Source organism: Stenella coeruleoalba (assembly GCF_951394435.1).
Source record: "Stenella coeruleoalba genome assembly, chromosome: 9".
Lineage (NCBI taxonomy): Eukaryota > Metazoa > Chordata > Mammalia > Artiodactyla > Delphinidae > Stenella > Stenella coeruleoalba.
This window is the reverse complement of record NC_137155.1, coordinates 64,944,989-64,968,692: the sequence shown is the minus strand read 5'-3', so window position 1 is coordinate 64,968,692 and position 23,704 is coordinate 64,944,989. Positions and strand designations below refer to the sequence as shown.

General features: G+C 40.6%; 1 protein-coding gene across 10 annotated transcripts in view; it reads left to right on the top strand.

Annotated features, from left to right (window-relative positions):
• Positions 1-23,704, top strand: part of ELMO1 (engulfment and cell motility 1) — a 777,407-nt gene that overhangs the window by 466,512 nt on the left and 287,191 nt on the right. For all 10 annotated transcript variants that reach the window (XM_079930925.1, XM_079930920.1, XM_079930924.1 and 7 more), the window contains one exon: positions 22,884-22,988. In XM_079930925.1, coding sequence (XP_079787051.1) covers positions 22,884-22,988 — 105 coding nt within the window. The remainder of the gene's footprint in view (positions 1-22,883; positions 22,989-23,704) is intronic.

Genomic DNA, 23,704 nt, shown 5'->3' with positions numbered 1-23,704 from the left:
GCTTTATTGGTTCCCATCAGTTTAAAATGTGTTAGATGAGAAAGCAAGGCCTGGCTATAGTAATAAACTAATGGAGTAATATTTAGCTAATCACATAAGTTTACCTAGAAATCTCCTGGGTAAATCTTCTTGCTACTGCTTCTACACTTATATGCCCATATTTCGTTGTCCAAGATGCCATTCAGTGGTAGCTATGCATTTTATGTACAACTACGAATGAAAATAAAACCTAGCCAGTGAACTATTAACCAGTACTTCCTGTTATTTAATTATTTAGTTAAGTTATAATATTAATTGTAAATATTTATAATACTACTTTTTTAAAAAATATTTATTTAAAGAGCTCTTTTAGACTTGCTGATACATAGATGCTTATCATTCAACACTCTTGTAAACACATGGAAAGAAATAGCAGGAAAATAAATTAGGTAAGTTTCATTCCTGAAAGTACTACCCATGGACCCAGCTCTTATGAATCATTCACCTCAACTTTTATTAACTGTATTTTTCACACAATTTGCCCTGTGTGCCGTCAAGAGCACTGGTGATACAGTTTTACAAAGTATCTGAAAACGAATTAAAAGTCATTGGTGCTGAGCTCTTAAGCTATCTTACTTCTGCAGTTTTGCAGAATTAACACATTTTTGGCTGTCACTGGGCTGGAAATGTATCGAAGCATGCTTGGTTTCCCTCAACTCCTACCTCTTCCCACAACCATTGGGTGCTTAGGGTTAAAAAAGCTCCAGTATTTTCTCAGCGTTTTTACTGCAGACCCTGATACCCATTCTGTTATCATGATGCTGATGTTTTTAATATTCACACATGCTCATGCAAAGAAAATTACTTTGTAACTGATGTCTGGTAGAGAGCACTTGAAACATGCCATTGATTATGAAATTCTCCCCAAATTTAGAACTGTTAAAATATGAAAAGCAAGTGCATCTTAGAATTGATAACCTTAATTCTGAGTCGTATTAATAAAAAATAGAATTTCTAAAATATTTAATCTTTCCGATGAGAATTATCTCTAGATTGTAGACTTTGGCAGTGCTCATAACTCAAAGCCATAAGTCAAAAACACTAGGCTTTGAGGTTTTTTTTTTTTAACATCTTTATTGGAGTATAATTGCTTTACAATGGTGTGTTAGTTTCTGCTGTATAACACAGTGAATCAGCTATACGTATACATATATCCCCATATCCCCTCCCTCTTGCATCTCCCTCCCACCCTCTCTGTCCCACCCCTCTAGGTGGTCACAAAGCACGGAGCTGATCTCCCTGTGCTAGGTGGCTGCTTCCAGCTAGCTTTCTGTTTTACATTTGGTAGTGTATATAGGTCCATGCCACTCTCTCACTTCGTCCCAGCTTAACCTTCCCCCTCCCCATGTCCTCAAGTCCATTCTCTATGTCTGCATCTTTATTGTGTCCTGTCCCTAGGTTCTTCAGAACCATTTTTTTTTAGATTCCATATATATGTGTTAGCGTATGGTAATTTGTTTTTCTCTTTCTGACATACTTCACTTGTATGACAGACTCTAGGTCCATCCACCTCACTACAAATAACTCAGTTTCATTTCTTTTTATGGCTGAGTAATATTCCATTGTTTATATGTGCCACATCTTCTTTATCCATTCATCTGTCGATGGACACTTAGGTTGCTTCCATGTCCTGGCTATTGTAAATAGAGCTGCAATGAACATTGTGCTACATGACTCTTTTTGAATTATGGTTTTCTCAGGGTATATGCCCAGTAGTGGGATTGCTGGGTTCTGTGGTAGTTCTATTTTTAGTTTCTTAAGGAACCTCCGTACTGTTCTCCATAGTGGCTGTATCAGTTTACATTCCCACCAACAGTGCAAGAGGGTTCCCTTTTCTCCATACCCTCCCCAGCATTTATTGTTTCTAGATTTTTTGATGATGGCCATTCTGACTGGTGTGAGGTGATACCTCACTGTAGTTTTGATTTGCATTTCTCTGCTGACTGGTGATGTTGAGCATTCTTTCGTGTGTTTGTTGGCACTCTGTATATTTCTTTGGAGAAATGTCTATTTAGGTTTTCTGCCCATTTTCAGATTGGATTGTTTGTTTTTTTGATACTGAGCTGCGTGAGCTGCTTGTATATTTTGGAGATTAATCCTTTGTCAGTTGCTTCGTATGCAAATATTTTCTCCCTTTCTGAGGGTTGTCTTTTCATCTTGTTTATGGTTTCCTTTGCTGTGCAAAAGCTTTGAAGTTTCATTAGGTCCCATTTGTTTATTTTGTTTTTATTTCCCTTTCTCTAGGAGATGGGTCAAAAAGGATCTTGCTGTGATTTATGTCATAGAGTGTTCTGCCTATGTTGTCCTGTAACAGTTTTATAGTGTCTGGTCTTACATTTAGGTCTTTAATCAATTTTGAGTTTTTTTGTGTGTATGGTGTTAGGGAGTGTTCTAATTTCCTTCTTTTACATGTAGCTGTCCAGTTTTTCCAGTACCACTTATTGAAGAGGCTGTCTTTTCTCCATTGTATATTCTTGCCTCCTTTATCAAAGATAAGGTGACCTGATGTGCATGGGTTTATTTCTGGGCTTTCTATCCTGTTCCATTGATCTATATGTCTGTTTTTGTGCCAGCACCATATTGTGTTTTTTTTTTTTTACATCTTTATTGGAGTATAATTGCTTTACAATGGTGTGTTAGTTCTGCTTTATAACAAAGTGAATCAGTTATACATATACATATGTTCCCATATCTCCTCCCTCTTGTGCCTCCCTCCCTCCCACCCTCCCCATCCCACCACCCCAGGTGGTCACAAAGCACCGAGCTGATCTCCCTGTGCCATGCGGCTGCTTCCCACTAGCTACCTATTTTACGTTTGGTACTGTATATATGTCCATGCCACTCTCTCGCTTTGTCACAGCTTACCCTTCCCCCTCCACATATCCTCAAGTCCGTTCTCCAGTAGGTCTGTGTCTTTATTCCTGTCTTACCCCTATGTTCTTCATGACATTTTTTTTTTCTTAAACTCCATATATATGTGTTAGCATACGGTATTTGTCTTTCTCTTTCTGACTTACTTCACTCTGTATGACAGACTCTAGGTCTATCCACCTCATTAAAAATAGCTCAATTTCATTTCTTTTTATGGCTGAGTAATATTCCATTGTATATATGTGCCACATCTTCTTTATCCATTCATCTGTTGATGGACACTTAGGTTGCTTCCATGTCCTGGCTATTGTAAATAGAGCTGCAATGAACATTTTGGTACATGACTCTTTTTGAATTATGGTTTTCTCAGGGTATATGCCCAGTAGTGGGATTGCTGGGTCATATGGTAGTTCTATTTGTAGTTTTTTAAGGAACCTCCATACTGTTCTCCATAGTGACTGTACCAATTCACATTCCCACCAACAGTGCAAGAGTGTTCCCTTTTCTCCACACCCTCTCCAGTATTTATTGTTTCTAGATTTTTTGATGATGGCCATTCTGACTGGTGTGAGATGATATCTCATTGTAGTTTTGATTTGCATTTCTCTAATGATTAATGATGTTGAGCATTCTTTCATGTGTTTGTTGGCAGTCTGTATATCTTCTTTGGAGAAATGTCTATTTAGGTCTTCTTCCCATTTTGGATTGGGTTGTTTGTTTTTTTTTGTTATTGAGCTGCATGAGCTGCTTATAAATTTTGGAGATTAATCCCTTGTCAGTTACTTCATTTGCAAATATTTTCTCCCATTCTGAGGGTTGTCTTTTCATCTTGTTTATGGTTTCCTTTTCTGCGCAAAAGCTCTGAAGTTTCATTAGGTCCCATTTGTTTATTTTTGTTTTTATTTCCATTTCTCTAGGAGATGGGTCAAAAAGGATCTTGCTGTGATTTATGTCACAGAGTGTTCTGCCTCTGTTTTCCTCCAAGAGTTTGATAGTTTCTGGCATTATATTTAGGTCTTTAATCCATTTTGAGCCTATTTTTGTGTATGGTGTTAGGGAGTGATCTAATCTCATACTTTTACATGTACCTGTCCAGTTTTCCTAGCACCACTTATTGAGGAGGCTGTCCTTTCTTCACTGTACATTCCTGCCTCCTTCATCAAAGATAAGGTGACCATATGTGCGTGGGTTTATCTCTGGGCTTTCTATCCTGTTCCATTGAAGTATCTTTCTGTTTTTGTGCCAGTACCATACTGTCTTGATTACTGTAGCTTTGTAGTATCATCTGCAGTCAGGGAGACTGATTCCTGAAGCTCCGTTTTTCTTTCTCAAGATTGCTTTGGCTATTCAGGGTCTTTTGTGTTTCCATACAAATTGTGAAATTTTTTGTTCTAGTTCTGTGAAAAATGCCAGTGGTAGTTTGATAGGGATTGCATTGAATCTGTAGATTCCTTTGGGTAGTATAGTAATTTTCACAATGTTGATTCTTCCAATCCAAGAACATTGTATATCTCTCCATCTGTTGGTATCATCTTTAATTTCTTTCATCAGTGTCTTATAGTTTTCTGAGTACAGGTCTTTCATCTCCTTAGGTAGGTTTATTCCTAGGTATTTTATTCTTTTTGTTGCAATGGTAAAGGGGAGTGTTTCCTTAATTTCTCTTTCAGATTTTTCATTGTTAGTGTATAGGAATGCCAGAGATTTCTGTGCATTAATTTTGTATCCTGCTACTTTACCAAATTCATTGATTAGCTCTAGTAGTTTTCTGGTAGCATCTTTAGGATTCTCTATGTGTAGTATCATGTCATCTGCAAACAGTGACAGCTTTACTTCTTCTTTTCTGATTAGGATTTTTTTTTCTTCTCTGATTGCTGTGGCTAAAACTTCCAAAACTATGTTGAATAATAGTGGTGAGAGTGGGCAACCTTGTCTTGTTCCTGACCTTAGTGGAAATGGTTTCAGTTTTTCACCACTGAGGACGATGTTGGCTGTGGGTTTGTCCTCTATGGCCTTTATTATGTTGAGGAAAGTGCCTGTATGCCTACTTTCTGCAGGGTTTTTATCATAAATGGGTGTTGAATTTTGTCGAAAGCTTTCTCTGCATCTATTGAGATGATCATATGGTTTTTCCCCTTCAATTTGTTAATATGGCGTATCACGTTGATTGATTTGCATATATTGAAGAACTTGCATTCCTGGAATAAATCCCACTTGATCTTCTTGTATGATCCTTTTAATGTGCTGTTGGATTCTGTTTGCTAGTGTTTTGTTGAGGATTTTTGCATCTATGTTCATCAGTGATATTGGCCTGTAGTTTTCTTTCTTTGTAACATCTTTGTCTGGTTTTGGATCAGGGTGATGGTGACCTCGTAGAATGAGTTTGGGAGTGTTCCTCCCTCTGCTGTATTTTGGAAGAGTTTGAGAAGGATGGGTGTTAGCTCTTCTCTAAATGTTTGATAGAATTTGCCTGTGAAGCCATCAGGTCCTGGGCTTTTGTTTGTTGGAAGATTTTTAATCACAGTTTCAATTTCAGTGCTTGTGATTAGTCTGTTCATATTTTCTATTTCTTAGTGACTCATCTTGGCAGGTTGTGCATTTCTAAGAATTTGTCCATTTCTTCCAGGTTGTCCATTTTATTGGCATAGAGTTGCTTGTAGTAATCTCTCATGATCCTTTGTATTTCTGCAGTGTCTGTTGTTACTTCTCCTTTTTCATTTCTAATTCTATTGATTTGAGTCTTCTCCCTTGTTTTCTTGATGAGTGTGGCTAATGGTTTATCAATTTTGTTTACCTTCTCAAAGAACCAGCTTTAGTTTTATTGATCTTTGCTATCATTTCCTTCATTTCTTTTTCATTTATTTCTGATCTGAAAATTATGATTTCTTTCCTTCTGCTAACTTTGTGGATTTTTTGTTCTTCTTTCTCTAATTGCTTTAGGTGTAAGGTTAGGTTGTTTATTTGAGGTGTTTCTTGAGATAGGATTGTATTGCTATAAACCTCCCTCTTAGAACTGCTTTTGCTGCATCCCATAGGTTTTGGGTTGTTGTGTTTTCCTTGTCATTTGTTTCTAGGTATTGTTTTATTTCCTCTTTGATTTCTTTAGTGATCTCTTGGTTATTTAGTAGTGTATATTTTAGCCTCCATGTGTTTGTATTTTTTACAGTTTTTTTCTTGTAATTGATATCCAGTCTCATAGTGTCATGGTCGGAAAAGATTAAGCTTTGAGATTTTGAAATATCTTAGTTTCGTAAGTGTGAACCTTCCCTTCCTTTGTATATTCACAAATATTGACGATACATTTCTTTTTCAGAACATCTGAAGTGTGTCAGTTTGAATACTTACGTGGCAGATTAAAAACTCTTTTCTTTTCTCCTCTACTGAGTCAGCTATTTGTTTTACTCTAAGAAATTCAGAGATCAGATATAAGGATGATCTTCTAATTGAAAAAGGGAAAAACAATGAGAAAACAGTCTACATTTGCACCCCAACTTGGCTCAAGTCGTAGCTATTTTTTTTCCTTCTTTGAAATGTGTAGTATTATTGTCAACAAGTTACTACGAAAAAAATTCAAAACTTGGAAAGTAGGTAAAAAGTAGAGTGGCATATCCTTTCAATGTTGTGCTGGAGCATTAAAAAAAAAGTCTGTCCAAGGATAATTTAATTCTCCAGGAAAGCATCCTTGTGTTTTACTTGGTTGTTTACTGTTACTAGGGCCTAGATGCTGGGAAATGATATGTTAATGTGTAGTTTTTAGCTGGTAGAGCCGCCCAGTAGGAAAGCTTACCCCAAGTGTTGTAATGCTCTGTAGGACATTAACCAGCTTTGTAAGTAACCTACTAGTCTTTTACTCAAATTCTTTTTGCAAATGCTACAAACACCTTCCCCCTCACATGCTGTTTGAACCAGCTTTATCATCCTGCTGGTTTCTTCATTATTGAGCTGAGTAAATCTTGATACGTGTTTATTCTGTATTTTTATAAGAGTCCTGTTATTAAATTTTTGACCATTTTCCTTTGTCAAGATTTTAATCTGTCTCGTGAAACAGAGTTATTACCAGGCGCTATGATATATATTTGTAGATTGACAAGTGTGTGTGGTAGTAGTTCATAGTAACCTGAAAGCATGGTAATGCATGTTTACCAGATTGTTTACCAGCAATCTACCAAAAGTAGATTGCTGAGGCTGTATGAGTTAGACATTTATCCAGTGATTCCAATGTGATTAGAAGATGATTCTGCTTGTGCGGATGGGAAAGTTTCAGGAGATGGAGCTGGGCTTGTTTAAGGGATTCTAGCCAGAGCTGGAATTGTATACAGAAGTCTGAGAGCCATCTTAGGAAACAGCCCTAGGGTGCAGGGGTGCCCTGTTTTGTGTTTACTCCTTTAGCGCCAGGAGTGGAGTTTTCTAAGCCCTCAGCCATGTGCGTAGTGGTTCCCTGGAGTTATCACCCTTGTCCTTCAGGGACTATCATACATTAAATTTATTCAGTTCAGGTCACCCTCTCACACCCTGATTATTCTCTCATTATACCTCTCCTGCAATCAGTCCTATTTTTCTCCTTCTTCCTTTCTTCTCTCTGCCTCTCTATCCATTAAGGTATGCTCCCTGACTTGGAACGGTATGGCAGATGGCATTATGTTTAACTGAGATATACATTTGTTTGCTTACTTCAAGGCTTTCTATAATGTCTTAGAAGCAGCTGTCACAGTAACTACCAATCAATGAAACACACAAATCAGTAGAGTGAAATTTCCTATGTATTTGAACACTGCATTGATCACCTTCTCTGGTGTGCCTAAGCCATTTTCCTAAGATGATAATTAAACTGTCTCATATTTGAAGTGGTTTAGGGACACTAGTTTTGAAGTGACAAAATACTCAAAGTACAATGCTGCATGATCTTATGTAACTCGGCACCTGGAAGTCAGGTAAAATGTTGCTGAATGTATAAATGAGTGGAAGAGGAGAAATGCTATTGAATCTTCTTTGCCAGAAGTCCCTATAAATAGAACAAGTTACTATGCCTGCGGGAGACTGAAATTTTCCACTCTTGACTGCAGGGAGTTGGGGAAGGTACAATATCCCCCAGGATCTTTGGGGAGCTTTTGATTCTTTAATTAGTTGTTGTCTGATCCTGTTGGCAGATTCCTGGGGTAGGGATCTGTTCAACAGTGTCGGGAAGGAGGCCCCCTTAGCATGGTATTGGTGAGATCCTTGAGTAAGTGTGGGCTGAGCGTAGTCTAGGGAATCGGATCCGTGGGGCCAGTGAGAAAGCCGAACTTCGAATTAATGGCATCGGAAGCCTATGAGTTCAAGGTCCCTTGATATCTTGAGGGGAACCAGACCTAGAAAAATGACCAGGGTTTCCGAACTAAGGATCTTTGGCAGAAGGTAGGGGAGGACACTGATGCAGCTCTAGATGGAAAGTGAGTAACCCACTGCTACCATTTACCTGGGGCTTACCTGGCTCTCTGTTCAGGGTGTTTTCTTTACATCATCCTGTTTGATCTTAACCAGGCCAATGAGAGAGGCAATGTCTACACTGTGTTATGGGTGAGAAGTGGGTTTTAGAAAGTGAAGTTTCTTTTCTAAGAGCATCAACTAATTTTGAAGATTGCATTGGAACCTGCGTTGGTGTCTCTCCAGATCTGGGCCGCTTACCACCACGCCGTGCTGCCCCCTGCCTGTGCTTGTTTGGCCCTTTGAGGTTAGCCAGGCTCTTTACTGATGAAGTCCTTGTCAGGCTTGAAGGACCAGAGACGTTCCTGTCTGTACAAAGACACTTGAGGTAGAACATTTGGAGGATAAGCCCCATGAACATGGTGGGCACAAGACCCAGGAAGGCTTTCTTCCTGCAGGACACTGTACTCCCAGGAGGGGGCCTCTCTAGGGTCTTTTGGGGGCCAGCTGTGCTCCCTTTGAGCTGTTCCTTGATTTTTCCCATCCCACTCCCTGCACCTGGGACCACTGAGGGAGGTACCACCTACGCCAGCTTTACTGGTGAAGAGAGTACTTTGTGAACGAGTAAACTCATCCTGCCGCCTCTGCCTGTTGTCTGATGCGTGAGAACTCGACAAAGCTCCTTCCCATCAGGGCGCTGAATTGAAAAATCGATCCTTGACTGGAAAATGGGGACTGGGAGAGGAAATCATGCTCTTCTGTAGACGAGGGAGGAATTTATATAAATATGCTCCGAATGGTTTTACAGACTGCCCATGTATGCACTGAGTCTGTTCAAGAAAGATTCATTTGCGGAGGATTGAAATATTCCTATTAATATTCCTTATCTAAGAGAAACAGAGGCATCTACTGAATTTCACGAAAGGTAATATGAAAACTGATCTCCAAGAATCTTCTTTAATATTTGGCTTCCTCTTTTGTTGTTGAAAGTACATTTCAGTTCTCCTTTACATGCCAGCGTACAGCAGAGGCAAAAGCATAATCAGTATGAAAGTAATAAATGTTAGTGCCCATTTGTGATCCTGGCAGCAACCTCTTTTCATCTTACGTTTTATTATTCTGTACTTTTTAAGGTGCAAAGTCCTAAAGGTATTAAACCTACATTAGTTTGCTGTGGTCAAATAAAATTAATAAAATGTAGACTCTCTAAATTTAAATCGTAATTTTGAACTATTTCAATCGGAGAAACATAACAGCATATAAAAGGCATTCATGTATGTACCCCACCACTCAGGTTTAATAGATGGTAACATTTTGCTATATTTTCTTCAAACATCTTTATTTGGGGAGGGGGCATGAAACAGGACATTACATATTCAGTCTATGTCTCTCCCTGCCTGTCCCCTTTTCATCCCTCCTCTGTCTTATCGTGATGCAGATACATATTATTTCCTTGCATGTTTTTGTACTTTGAAACAATGGTTGTGGAAATTTCGAGTCAAATTTTCTTCACAAATATATTTTGTGATAGCTTCACTTTAAAGCCATAATGTATATTTTTAAAGTTATTTTTTTCTGTGGTGTATAATTATCAAAGACCCACTTGTTAGAGGAGGTTGAAGTTAGTAAAGTAACTACCAAAAAATAAATTAGATTTTAAGAGGTTAGTTCTGGTTTCTCCTGCCCATCTTACTGCCCTCAGCCCCTGAGTAACCTGACGGATCCTTCCACGTGTGTGGGGCCTTTGGGACAAAGTTCCCAGAGCACCTGAGGTTTGCAAGACAACTGAGAAGTTTTTTTTTTTTTTTTGACATGAAAGTTTTTAATTCTGTTTAATCTGTTTGCTAAGGTTATGGGCAACTTGGCATTCACATGCTATTTATCTAACATTTGCAAGAATTCTCATCCTCTTTCAGGGTTTATTGCTCTCTGATGAGTAATGGTCTCAGATTCTTATTTTTCAGATCCTTATTCTTAGGACTGAGAAAGTCACAGTCACTGTGTCTGCAGATGGGTAGATTTACATGAGCAAAACCAAACCAAAGAGAGGTTGCCCGCTTTTTGTTGGCCTCCTAGGAGTCACAGCCAGGAGGGGAGATATTTCCCGTTGGTTTTTGCTGATTTCACAGAGGCGGGAGGTGTGTTACAAGATGCACTTTAAAAAGTTCATTTAAAAAATCAATTTTAATATTTATTTTCAGACTAAAACTATGGCACTCCCTCAGGTCTTTTTATCCTCAGCCCCCCGCTGAGTCCCTTTGGAACTGCTTCCATTGCATCCTCCAGAAGGCCGTCTCCTTTCAAGAATTTTTGAGACGACCGGAGGTGATTGCATCTGTTTAGCTTGACCATTTTTTGGTTGAACCACGTGAAATTCCATTTTAGTAGGTCATAAATGGTCAGATATTGGCAGTTTCAGTGGTTCTACCCTACATATTTGGGGAACTCTGAACATTTACAATTCAACTTTGGAGCTGGAAGGTCCCATCAAGATTGTCCAACTCTCAGCATTTACAGGTGATCGCCCTTGGGCTGGCCCAGGATTGCCCATTCAGTGGTCAAGTGACTCATCCAGGCCGAAGCTGTGATCATACAGTTTCCTGACAAATGAAGTGAAGTGTGCTGTGAACTGTCAGGCTTCAGGAGATGCTGGCTTAAAGGGGTTATGTTAAAGGAGCGGGGGGTGGGGGGGGCTTTAAGCCTAGAGGGCTGTACCCTGGTAGGGCAGGCAAATTGAGCAAACACCCTGCAGCTCAGATCAGATCAGACAAGTACCTCTTCCTGGCCTCCTTCATCTGAAGGAAATGTCTGAATTTACATACTTTCTGAAATGCTGTTAATCCAAGCTGTCCATCTGCCTGCATAGGACTTACTTGGGCAGGTGGAGATGAGCCTTTCTGCTCGAGCACATCCCTTGGGCACAGCTGGACGTGAGCTGCAGGGAGGGCTTCAGCAAAGGCTTGGGAGGCTCCAGGGTAAGAATCCAAACTGTATCTCATGTTCTCCTGCAGGATGGTCTCTGTTTCCTTTTAGAGAACAGTGGGCACAGCTCTGATCAAATATAAGTAAAAATCAATGCATCCTCATTAGAGAAAATTAGAAAAATATGGACAGGTAGGGAAAAAAGTTTTCCATCTTCCCACCACCACAAATAATTACTATTAACACTTTGGTAAATTTCCTTCCAGTTTTTAAAAGCATTTTTTAGAAAACTCACAATTACATGCTAAATATATATCTTGATATTGCATACATATATATATAATATATATATAATATAATAAGACTGTATTATATAGAGAGTACTCTATAAAATACACAATGCCAAGGAATATATACTACTATTGAAATTCTATATAAACTACAACATATATTTTCTATTCCTATTTTTTTCATTTATGATAACTAAGTACTCTATGAAGAGAATTTTTAAAGGCTGTGTAGTATTCCATCAAGTGATTTTTTTTTTCCCCCCCACTGCATAGGTAGCCAATTCTCCTTTTAGAATAGTAGTTAAGAAATGGACTCTAGTACATCTGGGTTCAAATTTAAGCATAATGGGTTGTGTGAATGTGGGCGATATCCTTAACCTCTCTACACCTCAGTTTCTTCATTTTTAAAATAAGCATAAGAATTCTACTTATTCTGGTATGGAAAAAGGGACCACAGTGTCCAAATTTAAAAGCCAAGACTTTGCCATTTACAAGAGCTGCACTGAAGGGGGGGAGCAGGAGAGTGCTTACCAGACACAATCCAGGTCCCTAACTCATCAAACTTACAGGTAGTCTTATATAAAGGTATATAAAATAATAAAAATGTATATAAAAGTATAAAGGTCTTATATAAAAGTGTATAACAGAACCCCTCCGAGGTTTGCCTTTGGTCAGCAAGGGGAAGGGGCCCAAAGACACCAAGATGAGGCCTTGAGTCACAAGTTAAGGCTACTGTAAAGGTTCATCTCAACATAACATTTGCAAGACACAGAATTTTGTCCAGCTAAAACTTGGGCATCTTTAAAATCATTACGATATTATCCAGGGGAGCAAAACAATGAACATTTACAAAGGGCTTATGTTGTCCAGGAGCCAAAACATTAGCATTTCTTTGTTAATTGAGATTTTTAACTTTGGTTAAAGAGGGACTGATTTTCTTAACTCATTGAATTGCCTTGAGAACAAACACTTAGAAAAAGGTTTGGCAAACTTTTCTTGTAAAGGGTCAGGAAGTAAATACTTTAGGCTTTGTAGGCCAAATGCCAAACCAGGCATAGACAATATGTAAATAAATGAGCATGGCTGTGTTCCAACAAAGCTTTCTTTATGGACATTGAAATTTTAATTTCATTTTAATTTCATGTAATTTTCACGTGTCAGAGATAAGTATTTTCCTTTTGATTAAAAAAAGATTTTAAAAAGGTAAAAAAAAAAAGACAGGAAACTTTTAAACTCACAACTCTACAAAGTTGAGTGGTAAACCCAATTTAGCCCGTGGGCCAAAGTAACCCATGCCTTAGAACAGTCCTTGGCACTCATTAAGTGCTGTGTGTGTGTTAGCTGCTACTTCCATGATTAAAGTTATCACCATCATCACTGTCTCTACCCTAGCGCCATGCAGTGCTAGGCCCTGGAGGAGGGCAGGGCTGCAGTACACAAGCCTGCGCATCCCTTTGACCTCCTGAGAGTCCATTAGTAGCAGCAGTAGCTTGATCAGCTCCTGGCTCCATTGTGGCAGAGAGGTTTCATCTCCCATGTACGTGGTGGTTCCCTTACCAGAGGCTGCCTGGAGAGCTTTGCTGGGCTGGAGGGAACAGGTTTCCAGCTTGACTAGCTAGACCAGCCCTGGAGTGATGGTAGCACACATTCTGTGTCCTTTTTTTTTTTTTTGCGTTACGCGGGCCTCTCACTGTTGTGGCCTCTCCCGTTGCGGCGCACAGGCTCCGGACGCGCAGGCTCAGCGGCCACGGCTCACGGGCCCAGCCGCTCCGCGGCATGTGGGATCTTCCCGGACCGGGGCACGTACCCGCGTCCCCTGCATCGGCAGGCGGACTCTCAACCACTGCGCCACCAGGGAAGCCCCATTCCGTGTCCTTTGATGGAACTTTTAGCCTGTGCTCTTCCTGGGGATGAGTGGAAAAGGGAGACAGAGAAACCCACTGTGCATAACTGGTGCTAGTCCACTTCCTGTTTTAAAACTACAAAAGGTGGGAGTTCTAAAAAGATCGGTGAAAAAGGAGCTGGGAGTTAAGGGAAGAAAGAGTAGGGTGTTGCTGCGCAAGCCACAGTGCTTGGGTCGTTCATAATCTGGCATGCACTCAGCTCAGTAGAAAAATTGCAGACATCTTTATAAACCTTGACAGCATTGTTTCATTATTCATGAAGACTTTTGTTTTTTTAACCATAACCAGCTTCATTTTAAAGATTTATTCCCAAGGCATTTTAATTGCGTCTTCATGGTAATTCTTTGTATTGACTGTGAAATCAACATACCAAATAAACAATATTGGAGTTTACTCTTTTCTTCGGTAAGTCTCAACTCTGCTTCTTCAAGATAATGAAGTGAGAGTGAATCCAGATTTTCATGAATTGAATACACGGCACTGCACGGCCTTTCCTGACCTTTTGAGAGTAATTTTAAAAAGGACATTGTTTTTTAACAAAGGAAATTTGCCTTAAATCCAGAATTTTCTATGTGAGAGCTTCCACAGTGTGCATGTGTGAAGTTACTTATGCCTGTGGTGTGTGTGTGTGTGTGTGTGTGTGTGTGTGTGTGTGCAAACATGCATATTTCAAAGCTATATTATTAAGGATTTTTTTTTAATTTTATGAATTTATTTATTTATTTTTGGCTGCGTTGGGTCTTGTTGCTGCGCGCGGGCTTTCTCTAGTTGCGGCGAGCGGGGGCTGCTCTTCGTTGCGGTGCACGGGCTTCTTATTGTGGTGGCTTCTCTTGTTGAGGAGCACAGGCTCTAGGCCTGCGGGCTTCAGTAGTTGTGGCTTGCGGGCTCTAGAGCACAGGCTCAGTAGTTGTGGCGCATGGGCATAGTTACTCTGTGGCATGTGGGATCTTCCCGGACCAGGGCTCGAACCTGTGTCCCCTGCATTGGCAGGCGGATTCTTAACCACTGTGCCACCAGGGAAGTCCTTGTTAAGGCTTTTAATAATTCACTTCTGAGACAGAAGTTCTGTGAAGACAAGTACTATTTTGTTTTGAATTAATCTCTGGATGAAATTTATCATGTCTGTCTCCCATGGTGCCTTGCACAGTAGTAGAAATCCAAAATGATTTGATGAGAGAAGGAATGAATCAGGGGCTGCAAAGTATCTCAAGGTCATTTACTCCAATTCTCTACCCTTTAGTTCTCTGGGCATTATTCCTGCTGGACATCCTGCTTCAATATTTCTAAAAACTCACTTCTCTGCTAATCCTGTTTCCTGTAGCTGCCCACACAATAGTATCAGTCCTTCAGATGCCTAAGGACAGTAGTGGTCCAACTCACAACCCCCATCCTACCTCCACCACATATACTTTTTTCCCCCGGGCTAAATATCTAAAGGTTTTTTTGAACTTTTCTGATATATCCTACTGTTTAGATATTTCTGCTTCTTCCTGGCCACGCTTTTGTACATGATTTCCTGTGTGTCAGGAGCTGGCTCCCAGCGTAGCCCCCAGAACTGTGTGTTGTGTCCAAATGTGGCCTCAGCTGGGCCCCGTCGGTGGAACTCTCCTCTGTTCTTCTTGCTGTTCTCCTGTTAATAAATCCCAGCCTGTCAGAGCCTCCTGACTGCCACTCAGAATTGACTCATCTTGGACTTACACTGCCAACTCTAACTCTTAGTTCTTAATAATAGGATTGGTCATGGACGCTCCTAGGTTGCAGAGCAAGCCCAGGGAGGGGGTCCTGGTGATAGTGGGTAGTTGTGGATGGTCCCAGAGCTCTAGAACCAGAGGTATTCCCCAAAAGATTAGTTGTGGACCTGCCAAGGAGGGAAGATGGAGCCAGGTTGAAGGTCAGGAGAACGAAAGGGTAGCAGGTGGATGAATGACATTAGAGAGATTAGCAGAGGTGTTCCAGAGGCCAGGCAAGGAGAAGAGAATGTACAGCTGAGAGGGAGGTACGGCACGGAAGCCAGGTAGTTTAGAATCTGTTGGCCTGAACCCGTAACATCTTCCTGGGTGTTTCTTTCATGCAGATCCTTTGTACTTTACCTAAAAGAATCAAATTTTAATGATGTGGAGCTGGGATCTCATGAATTATTTGTAAGCCAGATTTCCCTTGTTCTGTAGTAGATGTGTTTTTGAATTTTTTTAAAAAAATTTTTATGGGACGTTACATTTCTCTGATTAAACTTCTTTTTGATAATGGGGCCCATCTTCCTATTCTCCAAAGGCCGCTTGAACCTAAATAGGAAAAACAAAAGCTGCAGAGCTGAAGTGGTGACTCTGCCACTTCTAACCATGCTCTTGCACAAGTCACAAGTTCTCACCCCCATCTGTAGGAAGAGAATAATAACATTTACCTCATTCATAACTCGCCTCACTGGGAAGATTAAATGAAATCACGCCTTTGGAGTGCCTGGCATGACGCCTGCCTGTCCCTGGTCACAGTTATTTTTCTGCCCCTCAGCATACCACCTTGCCCACTCTTAGGTCAGATTTAGTAGGCTGCCTTCTCTGTATTCATGCAAACTATTCATTTTTATTGAATTTACTGGAGAGGGACCAAGAACAGAACCTGAAGATGTCTAAAGGCTATGTCTAGGACTCTTTGGAACATTGATCCATGTTGGGGGTCACAAGGTCGGATGCTGTCAAGAATCTCCTTATATAAATGTGTGAATCAGCCAGGTGAGAGAGTGCTGGGCCTGTGTCAGCTCGGAGAGTGCATGTCCTCCCTAAAGCAGGCATCCCAATAAAAGCCGCTGCAAACCAAACACTTCGATACAGGGAAGCAAGGTTCCAACTCCATCAGTTGTTGAGTATAGATCCCTAGAATGCTCTTGCACTGGGTTACTGTGGCTTTAGAACAGAGGTTCTCAAAGTATGATCCAGAGACCATCAGTAGCACCTGGGAATGTGTATGAATGCAGATTCTCAGGGCTTACCCAGACCTACTCAACCAGAAACTCTGGATGGGGGGGGGCGCAGCACCAGCAATCTGTTTGAACAGACCCTCTAAGAGATTCTGATCACGTTCAAATTTGAGACCCACTGATTGGGGAAAGCGTTCTCAACCCTGGCTGGACTTTGGAATCACCTGGGGAGCTTTAAAAGTAAAGCTGATTTTGGGTATCAGCCTGGACATCAGAATTTTTCAGAGCTCCCAAGGGGATTTTCAGGGGCATCCAAGGTGGATAAGTGCTCTTCTAGGAGCCTGTTGAAACACCCACATACCCTTTCTCCTGAGTGGGGAGGGGAAGAGTGGGAGGCACGTGTAATGTGGCACAGCTCCCAAGGGATCTGCTGCAACCATCAAACCCTGCTTCCCCTTGGAGAACATGACCTTAAACTACCAGCCTCAAGAAAGAGCTTTGAGGGCTTCCCTGGTGGCGCAGTGGTTGAGAGTCCGCCTGCCGATTCAGGGGACACGGGTTCATGCCCCGGTCCGGGAAGATCCCACGTGCCGCGGAGCGGCTGGGCCCGTGAGCCATGGCCGCTGAGCCTGCGCGTCCAGAGCCTGTGCTCTGCAACGGGAGAGGCCATGGCAGTGAGAGGCCCGCGTATCGCAAAAAAAAAGAAAGAGCTTTGATACGGCCTTTCCTAGACTGAATGAATATTCACTTAATGTGATTTGTTTTAAAGGTTGCTTTTAATGCTGTATTTGTTCAGCAAATGTAGGCACTTGTATAGCACAAATATTAACTCCTAAATCCTCCAAGGCTTTCCCTGTGATATGCCATCTGGCAGGCATTATTGTAATCATCTCTTTATTATCCACACTAATGAAGGACTAGCATGGCATTGGTAATTGAGAAACACAGATCATTTACAAATCATTCAGGCTAGTGCCAGCACTGCTTCCCCAACCAGGAGTCATTCAAGACTAGAAAATATTGACTGATGACAGTTTCCTACCTTCTCTGTGGAGGTACTAATAATATGATTTTAGTCAGAAATTTGAGCAGTAGGAGAAGTGAGAGGCTTCTAAATTACAATTCCTTTTTCTGAATGAGGACGTTTCCGTTTTCTCAATAAGAGGCCAAAGCACAAAGCAGATGAACAGCAAGTATATGTAAAATGCACTGACCTTTGGAACCAGTCAGTTCAAAGCATGTTAGAGTAGAAGCTCACGGGATTCAAGCGATCAGTGGATCTGGGTCCTAGATCTTACTTTGATATTACCTGTGCTGTGTGAGATGTGCCATTCCAGCCATCAGCGGGTCTCAAAGTGTGGCCCTCAGACAGCAGCATCTGCATCACTTGGGAACTTGTTAGAGAGGCAGGTTCTCAGGCCTCTCCCCAACCCACCTGAATTAGAGACTCTGAGGGTGGGGCTGGCAATTGGTGCTTCAACAAACCCTCCCAGAGATTCCGTTCGGATGCCTGCTCAAGTTTGAGCACCGCTGTTCTCCAGGCACTCAGTTTTCTCAACTTCAAAATAAGGTGACAAGCCTAGTTTATACTTGAGGTCCACTTCAGCTCTCCAGTGGCCTTAGTGTATGGTTCTGGAAGGTTGAAAGAGTCTCTGTCGTAGACCTTGAATGTGCAATTGAAATAATTCAAGTAAAAAACTGGCATGTGTGTAACAGAAGAGAAACAGATCTCTAGGAACTCTATACACAAACCCCATATAGGATGCTCACTTTATTTTATTTATTTATTTATTTATTTACACCTTTATTGGAGTATAATTGCTTTACAATGGTGTGTTAGTTTCTGCTTTATAACCAAGTGAATCCATTATACATATACATGTATTCCCATATCTCTTCCCTCTTGCGTCTCCCTCCCTCCCACCCTCCCTATCCCACCCCTCTAGGTGGTCACAAAGCACCATGGGATGCCCACTTTAAATAAATAGTGCTATCTTCAGTTGGTTGGTACCATTTTCTGAAAGTGAAAAAACCTTGGTGCTTTGGAAAGGGAGGTGGCCGCTCCTCCTTTCTCCAGGGGCTGAGAGCTGTCTGATGTGATTCACAGAGCAGCACTTCTACAGGCTCTAACAAATGGCATTTCAGAAGGATGTACAGAGGTACACAGGCTTTGCAGTAAAACAAGGGATATTTTCAAGTCATTTATGAAAGCTCTTGCAGCTTCCATTTCAAGACAGGTGGAAAAAAATCACATGGAACAAGAAAAGAAAATAAATCTGTATCCAGAGCATCTCATAAATAAGGAAGGAGCGGGGGTCTGTTGGCCTTGCTGGGTTCTCAGAGTATTTTTGTAACAGTACAGAAAGCTCTCAAATGTTTTGGCAAGTAATTCTTATACTGTTTCCGTTATCAAAATCTATGCTTGTAAAATTATTTTGCTGGCTGTTAAAACCAAAAGAGAAAAAGGAAACAATCATTTCAAGGAGAGAGAGGCTGGGAAGATGATACTCAGAGTTAAAAAAGAGAGAGACAGAAAAAAAGAATATAGTTCACCCACAACTGCAAAAATTATGTTTCATCTAAAACGCAGTGACACTTCATAATTTAGAGCGAGTCATAGAAAATCGAAGGCAATTTTCTAATTGGCTTTTGTTTAATTAAAAGTCTATTTGTTGGAGACAATAGGACCTGGTTTGTTGGACTTGAGAGAGACTTTGTTATGTCTGGGAGGGATGGAGAGATTATAGCTTTTATTGAAAAGGATGGATCGCAGACCCACTTTGCCTGAGCAAAGCATGTTGATTGAGGAGAACCACAACGATGGGGAACCTGCACTGGACATCTTTGTGAAATTCCCAGTGGCGTCCGGTTGAGCAAAAACTTGACCCTAAAACCCTGGTTAAAAGCCTGTCCTCTGAGTTCAAATTCTGGCTCTGCCACATACCGGCTCTGAAACTCTGGGCAAGCTACCCAGATGCTCAGTGCCTCAGTTTCCTTCTGTCAAAGGAGGAAAATAATAAGACCTGTCTTGTGGGAATTTTATGAGGATTAAAAGTTAGCATATGCAAGGTGCTTTATATAACACCTGCCACATAGCAGGCATTACTTTATTAAATAGCCATATGGATCTTTAAAAGAACTCTAAAAATGTGTTACACCGTTTCATAACTGTAAGACCTTAGAAAGCAGCAGTGCCCTATTTGATACCCCCATTGTGTGCCTAAGGAGGTGTGTGATTGATGCAAAGAGGCTTCCAGGGCATCCTGGGAGCACAATTCAAACAAGCCTGATGATTCTTAACCCATGGGGGGCTTCTCCCTGGTCAACTTCACTAGCACATAGCTTTGGGGGGTTGTTCAAACAAGATTCAGAGAAACTAATTTTTCTCATTTGATTTCCTTTTTGTGTATTTATTTTTGGAATAGATTCATAGACCAACTCTAGAAATAGCTCTCAAATAAATGTCATATTTTTCTCTCTTATATTTGGCACACTCTCCTTTGTTGGCTGGACCATGCTGTGTAGCAGCTAATACTGATTAGCCTACGTTTTTCTCAAATCAATTTTTCTCAGGCTATATAAAGTCTAAATGCTGGCAGTACTAAAACAGATGCATTCAACTTATAAACTGGTGGTAAGGAAAAAGGTATGGACAAAAGCACGCTGAAACATATCGTCCAAGCAAGACATTGCCTGCTCTGCCAAATTCAAGTTGCCAGGTCCTGGGCAAGCTTCTTATCTCATCTGAACTGCAGTTTCCTCACCAATAAAATTGATGCAGCCGCTGTGGAAAACAGTATGGTGCTTCCTTCAAAAACTAAAAATAGAACTACTGTATGATCCAGCAGTTCCATTCCTGGGTATATATCCGAAGAAAACAAAAACACTAATCAAAAAGATACATGCACCCCAGTGTTCATAGCAGCATAGCCAAGATATGGAAACGATCAAAGTGCCGTCAACAGATAAATGGATGAAGATGTGGTGTGTGTGTGTGTGTGTGTACACACACACACACACACACACACACACACACACACACACACACACACAGTGGAATACTACGCAGCCATTAAAAAGAATAAAATGTTGCCATTTTCAACAACATGGATGGACCTGGAAGGTATTATGCTCAGTGAAATAAGTCAGACAGAGAAAGACAAATACTGTATGCTATCACTTATGTGTGTAATCTGAAAAATAAAACAAATGAATGAGTATAACAAAACAGATGCAGACTCACAGATATATAGAGAACACACTGGTAGTTACCCGTGGGGAGAGGGAAGCAGGGAGGGGCAGCATAGGGGTGCAAACTACTATGTATAAAATAAATGAGCTACAAGGATATATTGTACAGCACAGGCAATATAGCCAATATTTTATAAAAACTTTAAATGGAATATAAGCTATAAAAATATTGAATCACTATGTTGTATACCTGAAACTAATATAATATTGTAAATCAACTATATACTTCAATAAAAATTACAGGTAAGAAAAAAATGTGAGATAAAAATCTCCCATAGTTCCACTACCTAGAGATAACCATTTAACATGTTGGAATACTGTACTCCAGAATTAAAAAAAAAAAATAAAACAGGGTCATATTATTAAAAAACAAATAATAAATAATAAAATAAAATGGCGGTAACAATAGTGCCCACCACCTATTAGATGAGGTAACACATGTGAAACCCAAACTAGTGCTAACCCCAAGAAAGTACTCAGCAAATTCTAACATTTTTATGTTTCTTGTGTTCATGGAAATCGAACGTATCGAAGTCAAAATAATAAATGTATGCATAATGAGGGAAGTTCACTATTCTTTTCTTAAGAACTGAAAATATCATAAAATCTTTCATTGCAAGTTACTTCTGAGACTAAATCTCTGATCGTTGATTTCCAGCGTTTTGATTTTCCCCTCGCTATTGAATACACCAATGAGTATCAGATTAAAGCTGAAACCCACTGCATTTGATGTGCCCGGTGATTTTCATTTTTGTTACAATTATATTTATTTTATGAAATATATCTTTCTTATCATAAGTAGTATACTTTTGTATTTTAAAAATGTTCCAACATCTTAACAAGCAAATCAGGATAAAATGCTAAAATAAAATATCGAAGTCACTACACTGACCCAACTTGCTATGCAGATATGGACAGGAGTGCTCTGGAAATTGTGGAACTGTGGCCAGTAGGCAGCATCACTGTCCTATAATTCTGGGTGTTGTTTATTAGCTCATAAAAAAATTTCAAATCAGCATGCAAAAGACAGGTTCTGTGTACTCTTGAATAATGTAGAAAAGTGTAGGTTGTTTGAACCTTGAACAAATGAACAAAATGTCCTTCCTGTACTTAAATTAGAAAAAATTACAGCTGACCATAATATCCCTGGCAAATCAGAGAGCCAAGCTGTTTATTAAGAAATATTCAGGGGCTTCCCTGGTGGTGCAGTGGTTGAGAGTCCGCCTGCCGATGCAGGGGACACGGGTTCGTGCCCTGGTCTGGGAAGATCCCACGTGCCGCGGAGCGGCTGGGCCCATGAGCCATGGCCGCTGAGCCTGTGCGTCCGGAGCCTGTGCGCCACAACGGGAGAGGCCACAACAGTGAGAGGCCCGCGTACTGGTAAAAAAAAAAAAAAAAAAAAGAAATATTCAGGAAGAAAACAAAAATATGTCCTTTCATAAAAATTACCTAGATTATGAGATAAGAGTTTTCTTTAATATCTCTTTAACTTTTCCATTTTTTGAACGTAAGAATGACTTCCCTTATATCATTAGCCATTTAGATCTGAATTTTCAGGACAGATCTTGGTCATCATTTTAGACAATTAGCAGTGGAGCGTGGTTTACTGCCCTGAATAGGGGTCTCGTGGTGTTTACTTAGTGATCTCCAGCATATGGAGAATTTGTTGGGCATATTTATAACTATTGTTTGTCTTTGTGGTTCTTGGAACAGTGTGGGTGACCACAAGGCCAGAACACTCCCTGCAAGTAGGCAGATGTTAGGACCCTGTGGACCTCTGAATTTTATAGAGTGCCTGTGCTCAGAGACCTACAGACTGTGTAAGTCTGGAAAGTTCACAAACACCATGGACAGGTGTGTCCATACCTAACCCTCACACACGAGGATGAGGAAGTTAAGGTGAAAAAAGGTAAATGGCAGAGATGTGGCTTCATCCCAGGTTTTTCTCCCCAAATGCTGTTGGTTCTGCTAAAGCACAGCCAATAATGTAAAAATACAGTTTTTACATTATTTTCCTTTCCTGCAGTGTCACATGTCTAAGAATAATCCCATATTTCGATCTTCAGCTGAGTTTCCCAACCCTGGGTCTAGAAGCTGGTTTTGCTCCACTTGTAGAAGGAAGCCCTCTTTGCCACCCTGATCGGTTCACATGGAGATAGCAAATGTCATCCTACTTGATTATTCGGAGCTTGCCTTGTGGTACTTTGGTCTTCTGGAGGGAAATCAGACCTCCGGCGGTTGGTGAAATCTGCTGAAGAATTAACCTGATCAAACATTTTGTTTTAATCACAGAATCATGTCAACCCTGCCATGGACTTTACCCAGACACCTCCTGGGATGTTAGCTCTGGACAATATGCTCTACTTTGCCAAGCACCACCAGGATGCCTACATTCGGGTAAGCGCACAGCCCCTTTCAGCTATTGTAGGGTTCCTACTGAATTCGAATTTCACACTTACGGATATGGAGGGATTACTTTTAGATGAGTCGCCCCAGAGATTGGCTTTTGTCACTTAGTAAAGTAAAAATGAAAATTAAATGAAATTAAAGAGCACCAAAATAGGGATTTTTAACTTTTAATTTTTTCACATGACATTTAAAAATATATTAGATATTGGAAGAATATTTTATATAGTTTATTTGATTATGACAAAAACTCTTAGCCTTAAATAACAAAGAAGAGAGACAAACTATCTACCAAAAACCTGCATGATCCCAACGTTACTGAAAACCACTTAGGCTTATTTGGCTTCTTGAAAAGAGGCCCAGGATTCTGTCTAGCACTGCTCTGTTCAATCTAATGCTGGAGATACAATCAGATAAACAGAAAGAGAAGTGTGGGAGGGACGGGAGGGACGAGAAATGCCTTCTCTCATTTCATAACAGATTAGTGAAACTCCAGCTACTAGGCAATGCCTTTGTGGGTGGGGCTGAGGAAAACAGAAGCAGCCACCTGCCTATGCAGAGCAGGAGCGGGAAGGACAAAGTGCGAATGAATTGGAGCATAGGGACAGTGACAGAGAAGGCCTGCGAGTCAAGGCTGCTCCACTGGAGGCCCTGGATTTGTGCTGACCCCTGTCCCCTGTCCCCAGGGAGAGGAGCCCAGGTTCAGT